Genomic DNA, 23,335 nt, shown 5'->3' on the forward strand with positions numbered 1-23,335 from the left:
CAAGGATTATAGCTCATAACTCTGTCTGCATTAGAATTGGACAATATCCACGTATCTGAATAAAAAAAGTATCTTAAAAAAAAGATTTGACCCTTTCCACATCCCAGAGACTCCTCTCCAAGGGATCCATGGAAAACGATAAATGTAATGTAATGTAAATATTTAGTTGCAAGAGAAGCTTCACGAACACAATTGCAACTTAACGTCGTTCTGTGTCGACGAAAATTTAACCACCTTGTGGCGAAACAGGCGCTGTATCGCTTGAGAGATAGAGGCGAGCGAGTGTGCCGAGACTTAGCCCAGTTCACTGTTACTGGTGCCACCTCACCATAACGCGTCTGTGCGTAGACTACAAGTATTGCACCATAAATTAAGAACGAAATTAAAAGTTAAAGTTGCTTTTTCGAACTTTGTCAGCATATGCTTTAGTGTAATAATGTTGAAACTGTCAAGAATCAGATTGATTAGGTCAATATTTTACCTAAAAAAAAATGTCGTGTGACTAGGGCCTCCCGTCGGGTAGATCGTTCGCCGGGTGCAAGTCTTTTGATTTGACGCCACGTCGGCAACTTGCGCGTCGATGTGGATGAAGTGATGATGATTAGGACAACACAACACCCAGTCCCTGAGCGCAGAAAAACTCCGACCCAGCTGGTAATCGAGCCCGGGCCCTTAGGATTGACATTCTGTCACGCTGACCACTAAGCTACCGGGGGCGGACGTTGTAACGCCGGAAATGCATATCCTTCAATTTCCATCTATTGCACTGCAAATTTTTTTCCTTATTTTGTTACCTGAAGATATAACATTTCTGTGTCTTTGTATATTGTAATTGTTTTACTATTTGTATATGTTTATGCATTTATGTCGATGTATAATTGGTTTGTTTTGTAAATATTATTTGTATTTTTACGCTGGGTCTGGCGTAGGGAAAACTATGCCATCGAACGATTACATCGACAGGTCGTGTGGAGAACGAAAGTGTTTAGGATCTTTGGTAGTGTTAACTCTGTCGCGTGGAGCGCGGGCAGAGGGGAGTCTGGCTGGAGTAGCAGTGGAGCAGGTGTGTTGTGTGAAGCTCCCGCGAGTTGCCGCGCTTTCGGGGTTTGGCAGCATGTAATTGTGCTCGACTTGCGATGATAGTTTCTGACATGGTGTCGCGGACGGGAAGCATTAGCTGGCGCACATCAAGAGCCCGTTTCGTCTGGTGACCGTGTCGAGAAGAAGGGGCGCCAACATCCAGCTGCTGCAACAGCGACGGCCGACAATGAGTGACTGTCGCCACCTCCTCGATCGACGGCTTCAAACCTTCAATCAACCAACAAGGAAGACTGGAAGCACGTAAAGTTTTAGAACTGTATGGCAGACCTGAGATTTTCAAACTTTTAAAATTGTTGCATCACAAAATTACAGCAACTTAGCATGAACGTTTGTTGCTCATTGTCCCAATTGCATTACCAAGCAGGGTCCCTTCCTTTTCCGGAATGAACCCGAGTGTCGAAATTCAAACGCCAGCATCATTCGATTTCACTGCTTTAATTTCAAAGTTCAGTTAAGGTATTCATAGCTGGCTACAATATTTAGATTACACAAGCACAAATTAAGAGTGCGAGTTTTGTTACCGTATTTTAGTTACCTGTGACTGCAGCTCAGCTTGGTACGTACTAAATTTTACTATTGTTAATTGTTCAGAATCATTTAATTCAAGTTCAAAGTTAAATCTCTTATTTCTAAATTGCGTAGATTCAAGTAGCTTTTGAAATGATTGTTGAGGTAGTCCAGGACTAACCGTATTTTACTGAATTTCGATGTGCTTCAGAAACTAAGCTCACTATTAACTTCAGTCACTAAATTAACTTTCGATTTTCCGGTTTTATTAATTCTTTTGCTAAATTAAGTCAGAGTGTAGCGAAATTTATTACTTCTGACAAACTGTCAGTTTTCACACTACACGTGTCAACCTTCAGTTGCCACGCTTCTAGTGCTAATTATATGTGTAATAACCTTTCTTTTTCAGTTACTATAGTAATTTTCCTTAGGACTGGCGACCGTAATTTCCCCCAAATCTCAAATATCTAATTACCGCTAGTTAATTGTTAACGTAACAGCCGCACATTTACTTTCTTTAGTAACTTTACCCCTTTTCAAAATTAACTTCCACCAGTTTCATTTGCATTTTTCCTTTCATTTAGATGTAACCCTTTCCTCCCTCTTTACCGACAAATTGACTTCGGTGACGATTGCTTTTCCCAAATTTCCATTAGGTACACGCGGTTTAATTTTTCACTGTCATTAAGGTCGATAAGTGAGGGGGAGGTTACAACGTATTTTACCTAAATACATCGTTTCAAGAAAAAAATGAATAGCGCTAAATAATAAAGCTAAGAAGCCAGAAATTTCTCATAATGTGCAGATGTATGTCAAAATTAACTGGTACAAGTCTCAACGTGATTAAAGCAATAATTTGGTCAGAATCCACGTTTTTAAGAAAAATTGAAGGCACTAAATATTAGACTTAGGAATATGAAAATTTGTATGGCGCTTCAGTTCAACATTTGACCCCATTAAGCTACCTCTAATAGTTTTCAAGTAATTTACTGAAAACTAAATTTGGAACAAAAATGTCCTTATTTGTAGTAGATTAAGTACCTGTTATATAAATGCTAGAAAGTTTTGGTTACAGCACGTGATGAAACCTACACTACTGGCCATTAAAATTGCTACACCAAGAAGAAGTGCAGATGATAAACGGGTATTCATTGGACAAATATATTATACTAGAACTGACATGTGATTACATTTTCACGTAATTTGGGTGCACAGATCCTGAGAAATCAGTACCTAGAACAACCACATCTAGCCGTAATAACGGCCTTGATACGGCTGGACATTGAGTCAAACAGAGCTTGGATGACGTGTGCAGGTACAGCTGCCTATGCAGCTTCAACACGATACCACAGTTCATCAAGAGTAGTGACTGGCGTATTGTGACGAGCCAGTTGCTCGGCCAGCATTGACCAGACGTTTTCAGCTGGTGAGAGATCTGGAGAATGTACTGGCCAGGGCAGCAGTCGAACATTTTCTGTATCCAGAAAGGCCCGTACAGGACCTGAAACATGCGGTCGTGGATTATCCTGCTGAAATGTAGGGTTTCGCAAGGATCGAATGAAGAGTAGAGCCACGGGTCGTAATATATCTGAAATGTAACTTCCACTGTTCAAAGTGCCGTCAATGCGAACAGGAGGTGACCGAGACGTGTAACCAATGGCACCCCATACCATCACGCCGGGTGTTACGCCAGTATGGCGATGACGAAGACACGCTTCCAATGTGCGTTCACTGCAATGTCGCCAAACATGGTTGCGATCATGATGATGTTGTAAACAGAACCTGGATTCATCCGAAAAAATGACGTTTTGCCATTCGTGCACCCAGGTCCGTCGTTGAGTACACCATCGCAGGCGCTCCTGTCTGTGATGCAGCGTCAAGGGTAACCGCAGCCGTGGTCTCCCAGCTGATAGTCCATGCTGCTGCAAACGTCATCGAACTGTTCGTGCAGATGGTTGTTGCCTTGCCAACGTCCCCATCTGTTGACTCAGGGATCGAGATGTGGCTGCACGATCCGTTACAGCCATGCGGATAAGATGGCTGTCATCTCGACTGCTAGTGATACTAGGCCGTTGGGATCCAGCACGGCGTTCCGTATTTCCTTCCTGAACCCACCGATTCTGTATGCTGCTAACAGTCATTGCATCACGACCAACGCGAGCAGCAATGTCGCGATACGATAAACCTCAATCGCGATAGGCTACATTCCGACCTTTATCAAAGTCGGAAACGTGATGGTACGCATTTCTCCTCCTTAAACGAGGCATCACAACAACGTTTCACCAGGCAACACCGGTCAACTGCTGTTTGTGTATGAGAAGTCGGTTGCAAACTTTTCTCATGTCAGCACGTAGGTGTCGCCACCGGCGCCAACCTTGTGTGAATGCTCTGAAAAGCTAATCATTTGCATATCACAGCATCCTCTTCCTGTCGGTTAAATTTCGCGTCTGTAGCACGTCATCTTCGTGGTGTAGCAATTTTAATGGCCAGTAGTGTATTAAATAACACAGCTATAATAAGTTTTAGGACCTTGATGTTAATAACAACCAGTAGGTCTCTTAAAGCTGTAGTTCATGTTCTACTGTCAGTTCTGATCTAAATATTCTGGAAGGCAAAGTTTTAATGCTGGCGAGCTAAAACTTTTTCTGTTATTTTAACTAACTTACCTACATTCATAAAAAAATTATGAAGATTCTAAATTGATTCATAAGATTGTTATTAAATATTGTGTGTTCCAGAAAGACGCCATTTAGAGGCTGCTACCGTGGGCATAGGGTGGATGACAGCAGGTGTTCCCTTGGCCGCCCGCTGCGCCACATGTATAAATACGGCCCGAGAGGCAAGACGAGGCTTCACTTCGCACCCAGCCACTGTAAGATCCGCGTGAGTCAAACGCTGGGGTGCGCGCTGCCTCGGATGATGGGATGACGTTAGAGACAGGCAGTTACAAAACGTATATTTTCAGTAATAATAGAAAGTGAACTCACGAGGACTGTACACCGTCGTGGATCGCTTACATTTCGCAGAAGTAACTGTTAGTGTGTCGTGTGTAATGTTAACAAATCCGCGTGGCAACTGGTGACAATTATTTTCCACTTTGTGGCGAGCATTTATTCTGATTATCAGAAGTCAGGGCGAAAGACAATTTAGTACGAACTTACTGTAGAGGTCGCCTCTGAACTGCTCATAGTGCTGTTTAGGATAGAAATATTTCCTGTCAATATGAATATAATGAAATGTTGTGCGTGTGGAACTTAATCGCGTATATGTATCAATTAGAACTCAAAATCTTGATTTATAATAATAGTCCTGATCCCGCTGAGCAAATAGAGAATAGAAACATTTCTTTCAGTGGGCTGGACAAGAATGTGGACTTGCAGACTGGAAACTATGACCAGTATGTTCTGCATCGCTTCCTGGCTGACCACAGAAATAATTGCATGGCTCTCGTAAAAAACGGCGAACAATACTTACAACACTTGTAATGACTAATGATTATTACCGTCATTAAAATGACAATGAACCCGCTGCCCCAGAACCAGCAAGATTTCAATGGTGTGTGAATAAACTTGTTGAAACCATTTACCAGCGACATCAGAAAAACCTGCATAGGCAATATACACTGAAGAGCCAAAGAAAATGGCACACCTGACTAATATCGTGTAGAGCCGACTAATGTCTGAAGTAGTGCTGGAGGGAATGGACAGCATGAATCCTCCAGAGCTGTCCTAAATCCGTAAGAGTACAAGAGAGTGGAGATTTCTTCTGAACAGTACCTTGCAAGGCATCCCAGATACGCACAATAATGTTCATATTTTGGGAGTTTGGTGGCCAGCGCAAGTGTTTAAACTCAGAAGAGTGTTCCTGGAACCACTCTGCTAGCAATTCTGGACGTGTGGGTCGCCCCATTGTCCTGCTGGAATTTCCAAAGTCCGTCGGAATGCACAATGAACATGAATGGATGCAGGTGATCACACAGGGTGCTTACGTACATGTCACCTGCCAGAATCGTATCTAGACGTATCAGGTGTCCCATATCAATCCAATTGCAAATTCCCCACACCATTAAGGAGCCTGCGCTAGCTTGAACAGTCCCCTGCTGATATGCAGGGTCCATGGATTCACAAGCTTGACTCCATACCCGTACACGTCCATCCGCTCGATACAATTTGAAATGAGGCTCGTCCGACCAGGCAACATGTTTCCAGTCATCAGCAGTCGAATGTTGGTATATGTGACTGTAGGCTTTCCCGGCGTAAACTGTTGATGAAGATTTCTCGGGTCTCGAGCCGGGTGGTAGCGTTGATATCTCGCGACGTTTCGGGAAGTGTCATACTACCCATCTTATGGCGAAGTGTCGAGATTCGCGGAGAGCGGGCTATTTATATGCGCGGTCACCCCCCCATCACTGGACCTCGGGAGACTGCGGTGGACCGGCGGCGTGCGCCCGGTGGTGGGGATGGCGGTCGCCCCCGGCGGCCGGGTTCGGTTCTCGGTGTGAGCATCCTGTCTGCGTCCGAGGCGGAGGACGTTGACGGTTGCGCTCCCGACGGATTGCCGCCATCGCAGGTATCCATGCTGCGCTGAGTTGGTATCCCTCGTCTCTGTTGACCAGATTGTCGTGAATCCTTATTTCTATGGATTCTTTGATAACGTTTTCCCAGAAGCCAGATGCTCGGCACAGTACCTTCGTGTTTTCAGAGTTGATGGCGAGTTCTTCATTTACACTGTGTTCTGCTATGGCTAGTTTTTCTGTGTGACCTAGTCGCACACATCTGGACGCTGCCACAATCGCAGTCCTCAGAAAAGGACTGAATTTCTCCCCCGCCGGCCGGAGTGGCCGAGCGGTTCTAGGCTCTACAGTCTGGAACAGCGCGACCGCTACGGTCGCTGGTTCGAAACCTGCCTCGGGCATGGATGTGTGTGATGTCCTTAGGTTAGTTACGTTTAAGTAGTTCTAAGTTCTAGGGGACTGATGACCTCAGAAGTTAAGTCCAATAGTGCTCAGAGCCACTTGAACCATTTTTTTTTCCTCTCCCGTCCCCAGAACGTGGAAGAAGCAGTACGAGGGCTTCCAAAGGAGGAAGCAGGGAAGTCAGACGGGAAACCTGCAGAATAATCGACAGATCTCTATTACCTAAAAGTAACGTATCTGCGGAAGAACGAGCAACTCTCCGGTCCCTTAGAGATGACCCTGATATAACGATCCTACCAGCGGACAAAGGGAACGCTCCAGTGCTATTAAGCACTGCCGAGTGCAAGCAGAAAATAAACCTGATGCTACAAGACGAGGCCTACAAGAGGCTGGAGAATGTATGTGATCAGCGGTGTATAATATCTGAAACAGTCGTTAATTATTCGTTGGAGTGTGGGTAGCTGTGGCCATATCTATTTTCTCGATGAATGGTTGCCGCAGTCGTATGTCAGGGAGAAAGCTCATTAAAGTTGAAATAGGTATCCAGTCTCAGAGTCGAGATAGTAGTATTTAATCTGACCCAAAGGCTATAAGCCAAAATTTTCCGATAAAAGCACCACATCGCAGCACAGCAATACTATTTCCCCAAAGTCGACCCAAGTTAGAATGAGAGAAGAGTGAACCTCATCAAAGTTTTGTAAAAGGTTGTTTGTCCGTGACTTAATTGTAGATGATTTTTAAAAAATCAGAAAATACAACACCACAAACTAGTCCCTCTCTTTTGTTGTACTCACTTGTTTATTACTAGAAATTCCGCTGTCACCGGCAAAGTAAGCCAATATCGTTAAAAGAATGTTTGTGTTCAAGTACCATTCAATCAATATGACAAATATGTCAAATGTTAAGCATAAGGCTAAGCTTTAACTGTACTGGGGCCTAGACGAAAATAATTGCAAGGAGTGAAATTTTAGTTACATGCAAGACCCACGTAAACGATTTCAAGCAATCTGATCTGTAAATGACGACGTCCGTCTGAAGTAAAATATTTGTACTTTGATTAGCATTGAGCAAAAGGTTATTTTAATAGTTAACGCCATCGACGTTTCATACAGCCGAGTATGAAACCGGCCTACTATACGAAAATCAGATAAGTGAACAGAAATTTAAAGTCAGTATGAGGAAAACCTGTGAGGTTACAATGACAACATGGCGCAAATTTTGGAAGACGTTATTTTGGATGAATCTTGTAATCCTGAAATGGAAGAGGCGACATGTGAGAGTAGTACCCCAGTTATTGCAGAGGTTTTCAGACCACCCAGTACCCACAGAGCGGAGGGGAAACATATCAAAATATGGCGTGAAACCGGCTCTGTCGCAGGTAACTCGAGACTGACATCAACCGCAGCTCCGGCATCGTTCAGCCACAATCCAGAGGGAAGTACGTGTCGCATTTACCATGAAACTCACGTCAGCCATACATCAATAATGAGAAGTTTGGCCACATGTAAACTGAAGGCTTAGGAAACGTAAATGTTAGAACATCTCACCTAGAAAGATCCAGATCACCAAGTTCAGTTTTCAGAATCGGTGATACACATGTTGGACGAAAACAGTCGTTTATCCTGTGACCTACTATTTACAGATCTGGCCAACTTCTGTATGAACTGAGAGGCAAATAAACAGAATAACAAACACTGCTCAGATGTGAAGCACCGCTGGATCAGTCCAACGAAGGTAGTGGGTGCGTCGAAAGTGATCGTTTGGTGTCGACTATGGGGTTCCCGTATTGTTTGTTCCTTCTTCAGTCAGGGTTCACTAACAGGAGTCCATTGTCTGCAGTTGTCGGATGACGTCACTGCTGTATCAAGAGGGGTCATTTCCAATTTTGGAGCCACACCTCTGTATGGGATAGCTGTCCAAGCGCACCTGAACAGCCAGTTTTTCTAGAGATTTACAGGTCGTAGTGATCCTGTGGAGTGGCACACCGACCCCAAGGATCTAAGTCCATGAGATTTTTATCTGGGGAGAAGTGAAGGCGGTTGTGTAAGCCGTGAAGATCAGAAACCTCGCACACCTCAGGGATCAAACTCCTGATGCTTGTGATGACATTCCAGCACACGTGTTGGCTACAGTCTATAAGAAGTGGGTGAAGTGGACGACAACGACCTTGCAAATTAATGGACAACAACATGTTGAGCAAATCCTGTAGCCTCTACATATCATCATCAGCATTTGCCTCTCCCTGTACAGAATGTTGAACTGTCGACATCTTAAGAAACCTTTATTGTCACCTCACATTTTATTAACTGACAAGCAATTAACTGTTTTGTGAAGGTAAATGAATATTTACATCCACCCTAAACGGAACCCCATTTTGTGTAGAAGATTGATGAGGAACAGCAAGGGTAAGGAAACGACATTGTTTGAAAGAATGTTGTACTCATTGGTAAACTACGAGAAACATGTAAAGAAATCGACAGAAAGCCTAGAGTTCGAAGTAGCAACCCTAAACCCGACGGAAGTAACGCAAGAGCAGCGCCAGTAGCGTCAAAACAGTGAAAGGGAGCCGGCCGATGTGGACGTGCGGTTCTAGGCGCTTCAGTCCGGAACCGCGCTGCTGCTACGGTCGTAGGTTCGAATCCTGCCTCGGGCATGGATGTGTGTGCTGTCCTTAGGTTAGTTAGGTTGAAGTAGTTCTAAGTTCTAGGGGACTGATGACCTCAGATATTAAGTCCCATAGTGCTCAGAGCCATTTGGATTTGAGTGAAAGGGATGTTTAGGACGTCGAGTGTGCTGGAGGTGAAACGACGGCAAATGGCGTGACTGCGCTGTGGAAATACTGAAACAACAAACATTGTTTTGGACAGAATAGTGAGGGCATGAGATCGTATTGACTATAAAATAAGAGAATTATCGAACAAGATTTACACTCCTGGAAATGGAAAAAAGAACACATTGACACCGGTGTGTCAGACCCACCATACTTGCTCCGGACACTGCGAGAGGGCTGTACAAGCAATGATCACACGCACGGCACAGCGGACACACCAGGAACCGCTGTGTTGGCCGTCGAATGGCGCTAGCTGCGCAGCATTTGTGCACCGCCGCCGGCATTGTCAGCCAGTTTGCCGTGGCATACGGAGCTCCATCACAGTCTTTAACACTGGTAGCATGCCGCGACAGCGTGGACGTGAACCGTATGTGCAGTTGACGGACTTTGAGCGAGGGCGTATAGTGGGCATGCGGGAGGCCGGGTGGACGTACCGCCGAATTGCTCAACACGTGGGGCGTCAGGTCTCCACAGTACATCGATGTTGTCGCCAGTGGTCGGCGGAAGGTGCACGTGCCCGTCGACCTGGGACCGGACCGCAGCGACGCACGGATGCACGCCAAGACCGTAGGATCCTACGCAGTGCCGTAGGGGACCGCACCGCCACTTCCCAGCAAATTAGGGACACTGTTGCTCCTGGGATATCGGCGAGGACCATTCGCAACCGTCTCCATGTAGCTGGGCTACGGTCCCACACACCGTTAGGCCGTCTTCCGCTCACGCCCCAACATCGTGCAGCCCGCCTCCAGTGGTGTCGCGACAGGCGTGAATGGAGGGACGAATGGAGACGTGTCGTCTTCAGCGATGAGAGTCGCTTCTGCCTTGGTGCCAATGATGGTCGTATGCGTGTTTGGCGCCGTGCAGGTGAGCGCCACAATCAGGACTGCATACGACCGAGGCACACAGGGCCAACACCCGGCATCATGGTGTGGGGAGCGATCTCCTACACTGGCCGTACACCACTGGTGATCGTCGAGGGGACACTGAATAGTGCACGGTACATCCAAACCGTCATCGAAACCATCGTTCTACCATTCCTAGACCGGCAAGGGAACTTGCTGTTCCAACAGGACAATGCACGTCCGCATGTATCCCGTGCCACCCAACGTGCTCTAGAAGGTGTAAGTCAACTACCCTGGCCAGCAAGATCTCCGGATCTGTCCCCCATTGAGCATGTTTGGGACTGGATGAAGCGTCGTCTCACGCGGTCTGCACGTCCAGCACGAACGCTGGTCCAACTGAGGCGCCAGGTGGAAATGGCATGGCAAGCCATTCCACAGGACTACATCCAGCATCTCTACGATCGTCTCCATGGGAGAATAGCAGCCTGCATTGCTGCGAAAGGTGGATATACACTGTACTAGTGCCGACATTGTGCATGCTCTGTTGCCTGTGTCTATGTGCCTGTGGTTCTGTCAGTGTGATCATGTGATGTATCTGACCCCAGGAATGTGTCAATAAAGTTTCCCCTTCCTGGGACAATGAATTCACGGTATTCTTATTTCAATTTCCAGGAGTGTATATGAAGAAAGTGGTGAACAGAGTGAAGCAATGCGGTGCAGTCAATGGTAATGTATTATGGCAACTAGTGCAGAAAACAAACTGGAAATAATCGATCAGAACTCAAAAGGTACGCTTGTGGGTCCATTATTGCATTTGATCACCTAAGAATCAACATAAAAAAACAATGACGGACTCAACATGATCTCACCATTATCTTAAAGAAAACACAGAGGACATTATACGAATGTGTAGCAGAATACTGCTTTAACGTGGAAGATACATAAGAACAAGAGTTTCCAGATGAAGACACGGGAGTTCCAATGAGCGAGAGTAAAGTTATTATGTCGCAGGTTCTTTCACTAGCATTTCACTGCGGTCAAATTAAATCGTACGGACAGACATAAAAAGTCAGTTATGATAGCAAACAATTAAAAATTTAACGTTGAAAAGTCAGAAAAGATCAAAAATTCAGTTCAGGCTCGCTACTTGACTTCCCGTGCCAGTATTGTAATGGATACAAACAGTGTAAACAGTTACAACGAAATGGCATTTAACAGTGTGACAAACACGAGAAGTAATGAAGCCATGCTCAAATGAAAGACAGATTTTTTTTTTTCTCGTGTAGTTCTTCACTGTCTTGTGTGTTACACGAATCACTTTTCATTTAGAACTACGAGTTGCATCCACGATGGCGACTCCCGTACTAGCCGGTTACATAGCCTCCCATCTTTTTCCCTCTCCCGTTTCGCACATCTTAACCTTAAATTAATGTCTAATCACAGCTATCGACCACCCTGTAGAATATAACAAGAGACCGTCTGTCCCGAGTCCTTTCGTCTATCGAGCTTTCAGGCTGTTTGTCAACACGCCCTCACTTATTCCTATTTTTATCAGCCTCGCATCCCTATAACAATTGAATGTAACATATGCGTTGTGATCTTATTCTGTAAATCAGTTTCGAAAGACAGAATCTTGACTTTACAACCTTCTGTCCCGATGTTATCATGGCCAGTGACTATTTGGAGAGAGCAGATCGTTCCATTTACCGATTTTTAGAATGGCCAAAATTTTTAGTGTTTTTTGACATCTCAGTAAGTATAATCATGCAATCAAATTTATCGAATTGTCCTTACCCTGGTATTGAGTTTGCTCTGCTTTTGTCCGTCAACAAGAATTCTGCTTAGTTGGAATTTGCTGTATAGCTCTCTAGGTTGGTTGCAGGCCCTCAATTGGGCTCCTTGTAACCAACACACGGCCATCACTGGCAACGAGGCAGAACCGGCGTTCATCAGGAAACACAGCAGACCTCCACCCTGCCCTCCTGTGAGCTCTCGCTTGACACCACTGGAGTCGCAAATGGATATGGTTTGAGGTCAGTAGGGCGTCTGGTTCTGAGCTGCCCTTGAAGTAACCGATTTGTTACAGTTCCTTGTATCACTGTTGTGCCAACTGCCGCTGAATTACTGCTGCAGAGGCAGTACGATGCGCCAGAGCCGTACCCTGGACACGATGGTCTTCCCTGTCAGTGGTACCACGTGGCCATTGAGAGACCGTACATTCTCCTGACACTGCTGCCAGCAATCATGTACAGTGGCTACATTCCTGCCAAGTCTTTCCGCAGTACCGCAAAAGAAACATCCAGCTTCTTGCAGCCGTATTACATGTCGTCGTTCAGACTCGGTGAATTGTTGATAATGGTGTCTTTGTCGCATTAAAGGCATTCTTGACAAACATCGACTCACCATGTCCAATCTCAAAGATACCTAAAGCTCACGATTGTTGCAGCGTGTATCGAAAGGAAACCCTATCTGCAAACTGCTAGTCCTAGTTGTGCGACTGGCACGAAATATGAATGGACGTCTTCTTTCAGATGTACAAACACCGCTACCAACTTTCGCTTACGTCCACAACTCTTTCTTGGTGTTGCGATTTTTTCCCTATCAGAGTATTTTTGACATGATCAGGCGTATAAGCGCAGTTCTCCAGGCTTCTTCTGAAGCGTTCCACCACTTAGGTCCTAGACGTGAGGGGACAACAGCGACATTCAAACACTTGTCTTCAACACCAATGTCATTTACTTGAGACGAACACTTCAAAGGCCTAAAATAATTGTTCAACCAGGCAGTATTAGAAAGCTAGAGGAGCTTGTCTTGAGGCATGTTTATGAAGATCGTGGAGAACCAAATTCGAAACTGTAGTGCACAGCTATGGAAGGTAGATAATCTTGCGCAGAAATAGCGTTACTACTAGGAGTACGGAGGTAACGCGTCAGGCTCGTAAATCTGATTGCTTTGATAACATTTTCTTCCCACAACCAGGACTAACGAAAAGGTTCCAGTGATAAGTATGTTGCTTTACCGTCTTCATTGATAGGGTTCGGTATGAGGATCTCGGTCCAGTTGCCCGCGGTGCTGCCCTGACTGGACGGGAACGTGGTGACGGCGGTGATGCGGTGGCCCCGCCGCTCCAGCGCCCTCAGGTACGTCTCCGCCAGCACCCACTGGCTGCGGCCTCCAGACTGGAACAGGCCCAGCACCTCTGCCGCCTCCAGAGCTGGCACCAGCAACCCCGACTCCACAAACAGTAGCAGTAGGGTCGCCCTTACCTGTAACGTGAGAAACAAGTTAATGACAGGCAACGAAGTACAGTACATTTGTAATAAATACAGAACCAGGAACCACTGGCTCATATGAAGTCATCATCATAATCATCATCATCAGTGTTCTGCCTAAAGGCAGGTTTTCACATGGTAGTTCTCCAGGCTGTTCGGTCTTCTGCCATCCTCCTCAGGTCTGCATAATTTCCTCTTCCCTTTATGTCGTCTATCACCTTGTATCTCCTTCTTCCTCTCAGTCTTCTCCCACAAACCAATCCTTCCAAAGCATCTACTAGCAAGCACTCCCTTCTCAATGAATGTCCCATCCAGTTCTTTTTCCTTTCTCTTACAACCTTCAGCAGGCATCTTCTCTCACCAACCCTTTCCAGTACTCTTTCATTACTCACTCTTTCCATCCAGCTTATTCTCTCCATTCTCCTCCACATCCACATCTCAAATGCTTCTAACCTTTTTTCATCCTCTCGTCTCAGTGTCCATGTTTCTGCCCCATATAGTGCCACACTCCAGACAAAACATTTGCCAAGCCTTTTCCTTAGTCCTTTATCTAATTTTCCACATAAGAGTCTCCTCTTTCTGTTGAATGGCTCCTCCTGGTGACATCTCAAGTCTTCAGTTATTGTGATTCCGAGATATTTAAATTGACTTACTTGGCTAATGGTTGATTGTCCTATTTTAATATGAAGTGGAGTTGTACAATTTGTGGAACCCTGTAAAAGCAACAGGTGAACAAGATCACAACAGAACAGTGCGCTTGTATGTCAAGCAATACTCTCCCTTGTATGCCCAGAAAAAGCAGTTACACCCTAAACTGAGTTACTGAAGAAATGCCTAACAAAGTGAAGCGAGCATGCAGCTGCTGATATTGGCTGTCTACATGAGAGGTGTATATCAAGGGGGCAGAAGAATTTTCTCCAGAAAATGAGTTTGTCTCACTGCACAAGCAAAGGACCAAAGCCAGTTCTGGCACACCCTGCATTGCTGTCAGATCTCATCCCCTTCCCCAGACAAGGTTAAGGTCATCCCTCCCCCACCCCATTCTCCACCCTTCTACATAAATTACTTAATGTACAAATGGCGGGAAATTTAGAAATGTTAGATGGGTTTTCTCCCATTGGCTGTGGGTGCTGGCACAGTTAGCAAAGCTGCCAAATTTCTGGGACCTTTATCAAGTAATGTACTACATCACTACTATAATTTATAACCTTCATCTTTATGATCTATTACCTTATTAGTACAAGTTAAGAGCCATAAATGGTTGCCAGATGTTTTCTTTATCGCTATAATTTATTACCCAACGTATTACCCTCATAGCTCCCGTCCACCAAGATTGAAGAACTACTTAACTATGACAGGAAATTCGAAAATTATGCGAAATCCTAGATACCTTGCTTGTTAATGGGAAAAACTCAAAATTCAATTATTCCACTTAAGCTCGCTTGTTGCGAGTGTAAAATGGCGGGAAATTTCAAAAATAAACCAAGATAGTGAACTGCATTTATTTTTTGAACCAATGGTGTACTATGTTTTACAACCAGCACTGTCAGACATGTGGCAGGAGCTTTCATATACATTTAAATATAGCCATCAGTTGCAGTTGTGTTGAAAGTGTGTGTTTAAGATTAATAAAGTTGTATGTGTAAATGTTTCAACCATTGTGCAAATGTTTCAAAACATCGCCAACGTGTCTCAAGCCACTGGATAGTCTGCAGCAATGACCGCAGCTGAAAGTGACCGTACTGATAGTACTCAAGTCAGAGAAGCTCCCAGTTGCTCGTACATCCCAGAGGCCATAAGCCACAATGCAGTCACGCAGTGTGAGGAAGGAGGCTGACATGTGTGGGTGTTCAGACAGTTGTTCACCTGCAGCTGTAGCCCTCAGAAACTGACTCTATCCAGTGCTCCCGCTGCCCAAGCCATTCGCTCCAACACATCACCACTTCGTGTTAAGAAGACAGCTATATATCTCATGAAAAGTGATGCACTGCAGAGAGTGATAAATTCTGCAGTGGGCACATCACACAAGACTTTTCAGCGCAGTGAAGCTCTGATTTCTCTTATTTTGGCATGCATTTCATTGAGAAGACTTTTGGACCATTCGCTGTTTATCGTTTTTATCCCATATAAATCAGTCATTAAGAAAGAGGTTGTTGGTTTCACAATTAAACCTAATCATCATTTCCTACAGATGAATCCAATTTCACCTTCTACTGTTTAGAGGTACTGGAAATCTATCAATGCATTGAATGGTTCCTGTTCATTTCTTTCTCTCCCTTTCGAAACAAACGAATAATATCATGGTGTCGATGTACTGAGAAACATTTGTACGTGATGTGATGGTCTTTGTGTATTCTTATGGTCCCAGTGGACACACTACTGAACACTATTAACTTAAGCATTCATTCATATACCAGTGATGAATACTGGAACAATGTAAAAGAGGCCATCCGCACAGCTGCAAATAATAACCTGCTGAGAACTAAGAAATGCAGCAGGAAATGGTTCGATGAAGAGTATGAAGAAGCTGAAGACAAGGTTATGAAACTACGGAAAAAATGATTGCAAACAAATAAGAATCCTGAAAAAGAACTTGCTTACTGGCAGGCTCACACGCAGGCAAGAAAAAGAAACCATTCCTAAAACAACAGATTGAACCCATGAATATCATCAAAATAACAACATCCGGAAAATGTTTGGTACAATCAACAAAATTAGAAATGGTTTTAATTACAAAACGAAGGTGATGAAGGATTTAAATGGCAGTATGATGATTGAACGAAGAAACATTTTAGCGACTAGCAATGAGTATTTTTACAACCTACTGAATTGTTCTGATCCAGAAGCATCAATTACTACTTCCAGCAACAGTCACAACTGTGAGGAAATTCCAGAACCCGCATATGAGGAGGTGGTAGAGTGTATCGAACGCCTTAAAAATGGTAAAGCAACTGGCAGTGGCTGCATCCTAGCTTAGATACTAAAATGTGGAGGAGAAGCATTGCACAGACGTTCATTTCACCTTATACAGATAATGTAGAAAACTGAGAGCATTCCAAGAGAGTGGAGAGAATCATCAATAGTGCCTGTATATAGAAAAGGAGACAGGGATGATCTCAGAAACTATAGAGGAATGTCATTAGTCAATATCATTAGGTTGTAATATCTTATCTTGTTTATTGCTATGCTGCTTAAAACCATATGCAGAAAATATAATTGGGGATTATCAAAATGGCTTCTGCAAAAACAGGTCCACCACTGACAACATATTTGCAATCAAATCAATAAATGAAGAAGTTTGGGAATAAAAACAAAAAATACATTATCTGTTCATCGATTTCATGAAAGCTTATGACTCTATCCATAGACAATGCTCGTGGAATTTAATGACTGAATTGGGTTTCCCAATTAAATTGATAAATCTCTGCAAAGTATGCATGGATGAAAATACAAGCAGAGTTTTACTAAATGGATTAAAGTCTGACCATTTTAAAAATAAAACTGGGTTAAGACAAGGAGATGCTTTGTCCCCCCTTCTCTTCAATATATCTTGAGAAAGAGTTGGGAGGAAATTCAAACTGGTACCTGCTGGGATCCTCCAAGAAAGCAAATTTAGCGTGTTTGCATACGCAAATGACATAGTGCGCATTGGAAACAGTGAAATAGAGATTAGGCAATTATTTGTGGAGCTTGCAACAGAAGCATCAAGACTTGGCCTGAAAGTAAATGACGAGAAAACGAAATACATGATAGTTAAATATGTAGAGATCAATAGGATAACCAATCACATCTAATAGTTTGTGAACACAAATTCGAGCGTGTTGAACAGTTCAAATTTCTGGGATAAGAGATAGATGACCAAAATCAGAGACAGGTAGAAATAAAAGCGAGACTGCAAAATGCTAACCTAGCCTATTATGCAATACAAAATCTCTAAGGGTCCAATCTGCTGACTAGGAAAATTGTAATAAAGTTATATAATACAATCATCAGACAGTTCTAATCTATGGGGCAGAAGCATGGACCCTAACGACAACAGACACCACCATTTACAAGTGTTTGAGAATAAAGTTTATAGAAAAATGTTTGGTCCATATTGTGTCAATGAATCACAATGCCGGAAGAGAAGCAACATCGAAATCCACGAGCTATCACAACAACCAACGGTAGTAAACATAATAATTGCTAGGAGACTGCAATGGGCTGGACATCTGATGAGAATAAAAGAAGATCAAATTGTGTTAAGAATATTTAGGGAGAAGCCATATGGCAAAAGACCGAGAGGGAGATCCAGGAGCACTTGATGCAATGAAATTGATTGCATATGCGAAAGATTGGTAATAAGTAACCGGAAAGAGGCAACACAAGACAGGAGCATATGGAGGAATCATGTGAGATCGGCAAGGTAGCTTCGAGTCCCTTACAAGCCTACTACTACTATTACCTCATATGCTACTCGAATCACTGGATGCTGAAGTGTATGAAGTAAATTCTCATGGTCATATTTATCTAAAAAAAACACTCCACAGGTACTGGGTTTCGCCACAAAGGCATCACTGGCTGACCGAAGTAGTGCAGGCTGGAGTGGCTGGCTGTGCGTTCCTGACTTCAAGCGTCACTACGCATCTGAAAGACAAAGGAGAGGAACCACAGTAGTACCACCACTCCCACAGAGGCTGCCAACCCATCCAGCCTGACCCCATGCCGAGGGCTGAATCTTCTTCATCCTTAGCGAAAGAAAGATCTCAGAGGAGATGAGTCAGTGTAGAAGATGGGGATTTGACAATGCTGGGACACGTTAGCCAGATTTCTGACTGTCTGGTTGTAAGCGATCCGTGATCCCACCAACATAGATGCTAGTATCCGACGCCCAGGTCGATAGTAGACACGAGTCGATTGTCGAGTGCTGCAGTAGCCAGTGAAACTAGTGTCGAATGAGACGAGTGTCGAGTGAGTAGTAGTGCGTGAGAGACGGGCAAGAATGGTGGTCGAGTGAGTTGTAAGCGGTAAAATTCACCGGAGTATGACGAGTGAGCCCCCGTGGGGTTGACCCTCACTAATACCGATTCGCGAGTGATATGAAACAGGAAGTGACAAGTGCCGAATTACGTGTTTCGCGTCAACCGCGTCGGCCAGCAACAACCACGGATTGCAGTGAGGATTGTTGTGAATGTTAACCATCATCATTGCGTGTGACGAAGTACTGAAAATCATAAACCAATAAAAGATATAACCGTAATCAGACGTGTAAGGCGAAGGTAGCAACTGCCTCAGAATTTGTGTGTTAGTAGGAAATATATATCAGTTTGTATATCGCAACCATTGTGGTCCTTAATAATAGACAAACTTTCAATCATTCCACTATTCAGGCTCAGAACAGCCGCACTCGGTTGAAATACCCCCGAAACCATAGCAGAAAAACCGATGGCCTTTCATCCATGGAGTACACGGTCATGTAATCATAATAATTAACTGTTTGGCGACTTCGATAAATTACACAAAACCCAATAAAGGAATTTAAACGGCGGTGTTTCATGGCACAGGGGTCACCCAGAGAGTTGTTTGAACATGCACGTACGCAATTTGCATGCTCGGTTCTCATCTCTGCATTATATTATGTATAACATTTTTTTTTTCTACAAAGATGAAATCACTTTCTTTAACAAGTGTACCTTAAGCTGTAAGTTAGCAAGTGGTGGTGAAAAGTAACCGGCATGTGTTTTGGGGAACCTTGCATGTGATTCCATGGGAGGAAGAGAACTTCGCTCTTGCAAAACGATGTTACATAAACTTTGAGAACCTGCATACAAACAAGACAATGTGGAGTGCATCTAAATTACCACCGAATCGTCAAAATACACACTGAACTTAAAAAAGAAAATCATGGCTTGTAAAAGATAAAAAAACTGTATAAACAAAACCATTACCACAGATCCATAAACCTACGTTCTCTTCTTCCTTGTTTGTGTCAGTGCTGACTCGTGAATTTCAATCTATTGTTTCTTAACAATCAGTCAGACGGAACACACATACCATGCGCAAGTGCAAAGCACCAATAATGCAGGAGGTATCGAAACACAGCATGCACTAGTGGTAGTGGTAGAAAGGGATGGTGCGTTCAGGGCCAGAATAAATCGAGTGGGTTCGTGTAGCAGGGAACTGAAATCGCGCCGTTGCCACAGATTGAGCAAAACTTCTGTAAGAGGCGACAGGGCAGTACATTGTCTGACATTGGCCTACCACTCAGTATTAAACGCACGGTAAATATCACAGTAAATCAATAATAATTACCTTTATAACCATTCATCTTAGAGAATGATTGTTCCTCTTATGAATGTTGCAGTTCCAGTTACTGTTCCACGTGTAAAGAAACTGGTTCTATACATTTGCAAAAAAAAAAACCTTTTCAATAATAAAACATGACCGATACAAGGAATCTGACAACCCCTGTTAGTCATGGACGAAGAAAAAAAATTGGCATAGCCTTTGTCAGAACGTGCAGAATCTTATGTGGGGCCAATAAGACGTAAATTTTAATCTAAATATGGTATGCCAATGTTTACGTAATAAAAAAAAATTAGGTAATTTAGCACAATTATTATATATATGCGATTAATCACTTTAACGGGGGCCAAATGAACAATTAAAGTCAATATAATTCCACTAAACCTGCAAAAGTAAAAAAAAAAAAAATATTGTAGGGGCCTATATAGACATCGCGCATCTGCTAGATGCCCACGAAATACGTAATTTTGTTTTGAAGCTGACAGCCATTGAGAAAATAGGTGCAAAAACACTATTGGTCAGTTTTCGAGCAGTAATGGCGGACAGGATCAGTTGGTAATATACGTAATTTTATATCAGCTAATTTTACTGCACAAAAATAAAATATGTACTCCCTCCAAAAGCAGTTACACACAAACATTAAAATAAAATTATGATGAGCAGCAAAATGTCTGAGAAGAATTTTGAAAGAAAATTATTAATTGAACTTTAATTTGGCGGTTTTCAACACTGTCAACAAGACGAAATAATGGTAAAAATATTTATTGGAACTAAACAAAATTGAACATTGATATTGTGACATTATTTTTAAAATAGATAATTTAACTGAAATTATCCTTAATTTTGAAATGAGAGAGAGCGTAATAATTTTCTTTTAATGTCTTAACTGTCGCTGCAGGCAATGCGATGGCGTCAGCGGTGGTCCGCGCGAACGATGTGTGAAGTGAATCCTGGTACGTGGCGTGAAGATAATGATGGATCCTCCTGTTTCATTAATATTCCAGTTACGGCGGTGGTCCGTTGTAGTCGAATCAGCTGGCAGCACTGGCGCGATAATAATAGTTCCAGTGTGTGCGTTGTCGTTACGCGCGCGACGTTTTATTATGAAAAGTTTATTAATCACGCGGCGCGAGTAGGTCGGAATTATGCAATGTCTTTAGTATTTACGATATATAGCCGGTTAATGCCAATACTTCGCACAATTCTTTCACCGTGTTGCCACAGGAAAATAGTCACATGTGTTTATCACTATAGCAGTCCGTTAAACATCAGTTCAATTTACGTCGTCGTCTTTAAGACAGTTTGGATGATATAACATTTACTTCACATTTTGGTTTGTTCCACTTTCACGCAATTCTAACAGTTAATGTCTCCACACGACAATGGTGTCTGGTTCACGGCTAATTGTCACAAGTTCACACAGTATGTAAAATCGTCACCGCAAAGACTCGATATACTTTTCAGGTTTTACTGTTCACTTAATAATGCACGATCTCCTATTAACACAGAGGACGCACTGTAATTAATTGTTCCTCCGCGTAACACCGTCTTTCACGCCGAACTTTGCAACGTTTGTCCACCCATGAACCGACCACTATACCACAACAACTCGCACGCTCTCTATCGATAGTCGTTCGCTCTCTCTCTGACACAGTGCTTCTCCTAGCCTAGCCAAAGATATACAAAGCATATAAAATGAGAACATTCATATTCGTACAAGATAACATACAAAACAGTAGCAAAATGAATGAAGGAACAATGTGACGTATTAACAAATAAAGAATAGTTGAAATAAATGATACGTACGTACTATGACAAGGTAATGCACAAAAGAAAAAAAAATTATCGACTTTATGAGAAAGCAATGTCTTTACAAAAAAAAATGGTTCAAATGGCTCTGAGCACTATGGGACTTAACATCTGAGGTCATCACTCCCCTAGAACTTAGAACTACTTAAACCTAACTAACCTAAGGACATCATACACATCCAAGCTCGAGGCAGGATTCTAACCTGCGACCGTAGTAGTCGCGCTGTTCCGGACTGAAGCGCCTAGAACCGCTCGGCCACAGCGGCCGGCCCGATGTCTTTACTCACGGCATATGTGATACACTTCCTATTCAGAACAATGGTCTGCAGTCTTGATTTGGACAGTAGCAGAAATAAATGAGGATAACTAATTTCATTAAAGCTGACACAAAAGATGAATCCGATTTTTTCAGGAGAATGGATTTAATTTATGATGAACAAACTTCAATTTCTTTCACAAAATGTAGAGATAACTGGTGGATGTCGATGTCTTGTTGTAACGATTCTTCGGCCTGTATTCGGATGGGCTTCTGGTGGGAAATGAAGAAACAAGTCTGCCTTCTGTTTGTAGTCGTAAACTCCTGAGTAGCAGGTGCATACACAGCAGAGGCTTAAATCAAGGTGCGCCATGTACTTTCAGCTTTCAGAGTCCAACTGTCATGGCAGCAGGTAGCTGAAGTTTGGCAATTTACATGAAACTTTATGGAACAGCCAGTACGGTAGTCTGCTGAAATTTCACTTGGCTAATGACTGTAATTATTAAACAGCACTAACCCCTTGCCTACAAGTAAGGGGTTAGTGCGACCTTGGAATGGAAACATTTTCATCGCCATTACACCGGGTGAAGCGAAATTCACGCACTCGGGCATCGCAGCGCGACTCCTCACGTGGCAACGATAACAAAATATCTCTCACCAAATTTTGGCCGGTGAGTACATCCGCAGAAAACGGCCGTTAAAAAGTGGCAATCTGGCAACGCTGTAACCAAATGTATGGTAAGTGTCTCTGTCAGCACCTTTCAGTCGTGCTGTACAGTTGGAGCAGTGGATAAAGTTTTGGGTTAGCATTATAGCGTCCCCAGCGCTGTATTACGAAAAGACTTAAAAAACGGTATTTATAAAGAAGAGCCATTTGAAATTTGAATAATAAGTGGACACTAGCCGCTCAGGCGAACAAACATTTTTCTCTATATTATAATAATTTCTCTGTGTAAGTTTCGAGGGCAAAGAAATATAACAAAATGATCTAAAGAGACGACAAGATACGCTCTTTTGTTTATTTTTTAGTCGTCTTCACTTCTTCTCTTGTCTTGATTGCGTGTAGACGGACATCTTGCGAGTGATGGCAAATATAAGCATATTTGTTCTAATTAAGCAGATAATATATTGATTTAATATTATTGTTCTCTTTTAATTTGTAAGAGGTGATCCCGATTTCATGTCTGCCTTCCTTGAATTAACCTGCAAAAAAATGGTTCAAATGGCTCTGAGCACTATGGGACTCAACATCTTAGGTCATAAGTCCCCTAGAACTTAGAACTACTTAAACCTAACTAAACCTAAGGACATCACACACACCCATGCCCGAGGCAGGATTCGAACCTGCGACCGTAGCAGTCCCGCGGTTACGGACTGCAGCGCCAGAACCGCTAGACCACCGCGGCCGGCAATTAACCTGCATTCGAGTAATTTACAGTTCAACAATGGCAGCGGCCGATGCAGCCAACGACGCCATTACGTGGCGATATTTACTTATAAAATTTATCGGAAGCGAAA

General features: G+C 43.3%; 1 protein-coding gene across 33 annotated transcripts in view; it reads right to left on the reverse strand.

The window, feature by feature from the left end:
* The window catches only part of LOC126203013 (UDP-glycosyltransferase UGT5-like), a 972,471-nt gene that overhangs the window by 451,532 nt on the left and 497,604 nt on the right, over window positions 1–23,335 (reverse strand). For 2 of the 33 annotated variants that reach the window (XM_049937217.1, XM_049937250.1), the window contains exon 3: window positions 13,272–13,335. The exons of 27 other annotated variants lie outside the window; for them this stretch is intronic. In XM_049937217.1, coding sequence (XP_049793174.1) covers window positions 13,272–13,335 — 64 coding nt within the window. Of the gene's footprint in view, window positions 1–13,214; window positions 13,462–23,335 lie in introns of all 33 variants that reach the window. 4 more of the 33 variants (XM_049937251.1, XM_049937246.1, XM_049937252.1 and 1 more) reach the window with 3 other exon arrangements.

Source organism: Schistocerca nitens, chromosome 9 (assembly GCF_023898315.1).
Source record: "Schistocerca nitens isolate TAMUIC-IGC-003100 chromosome 9, iqSchNite1.1, whole genome shotgun sequence".
Classification (NCBI taxonomy): domain Eukaryota; kingdom Metazoa; phylum Arthropoda; class Insecta; order Orthoptera; family Acrididae; genus Schistocerca; species Schistocerca nitens.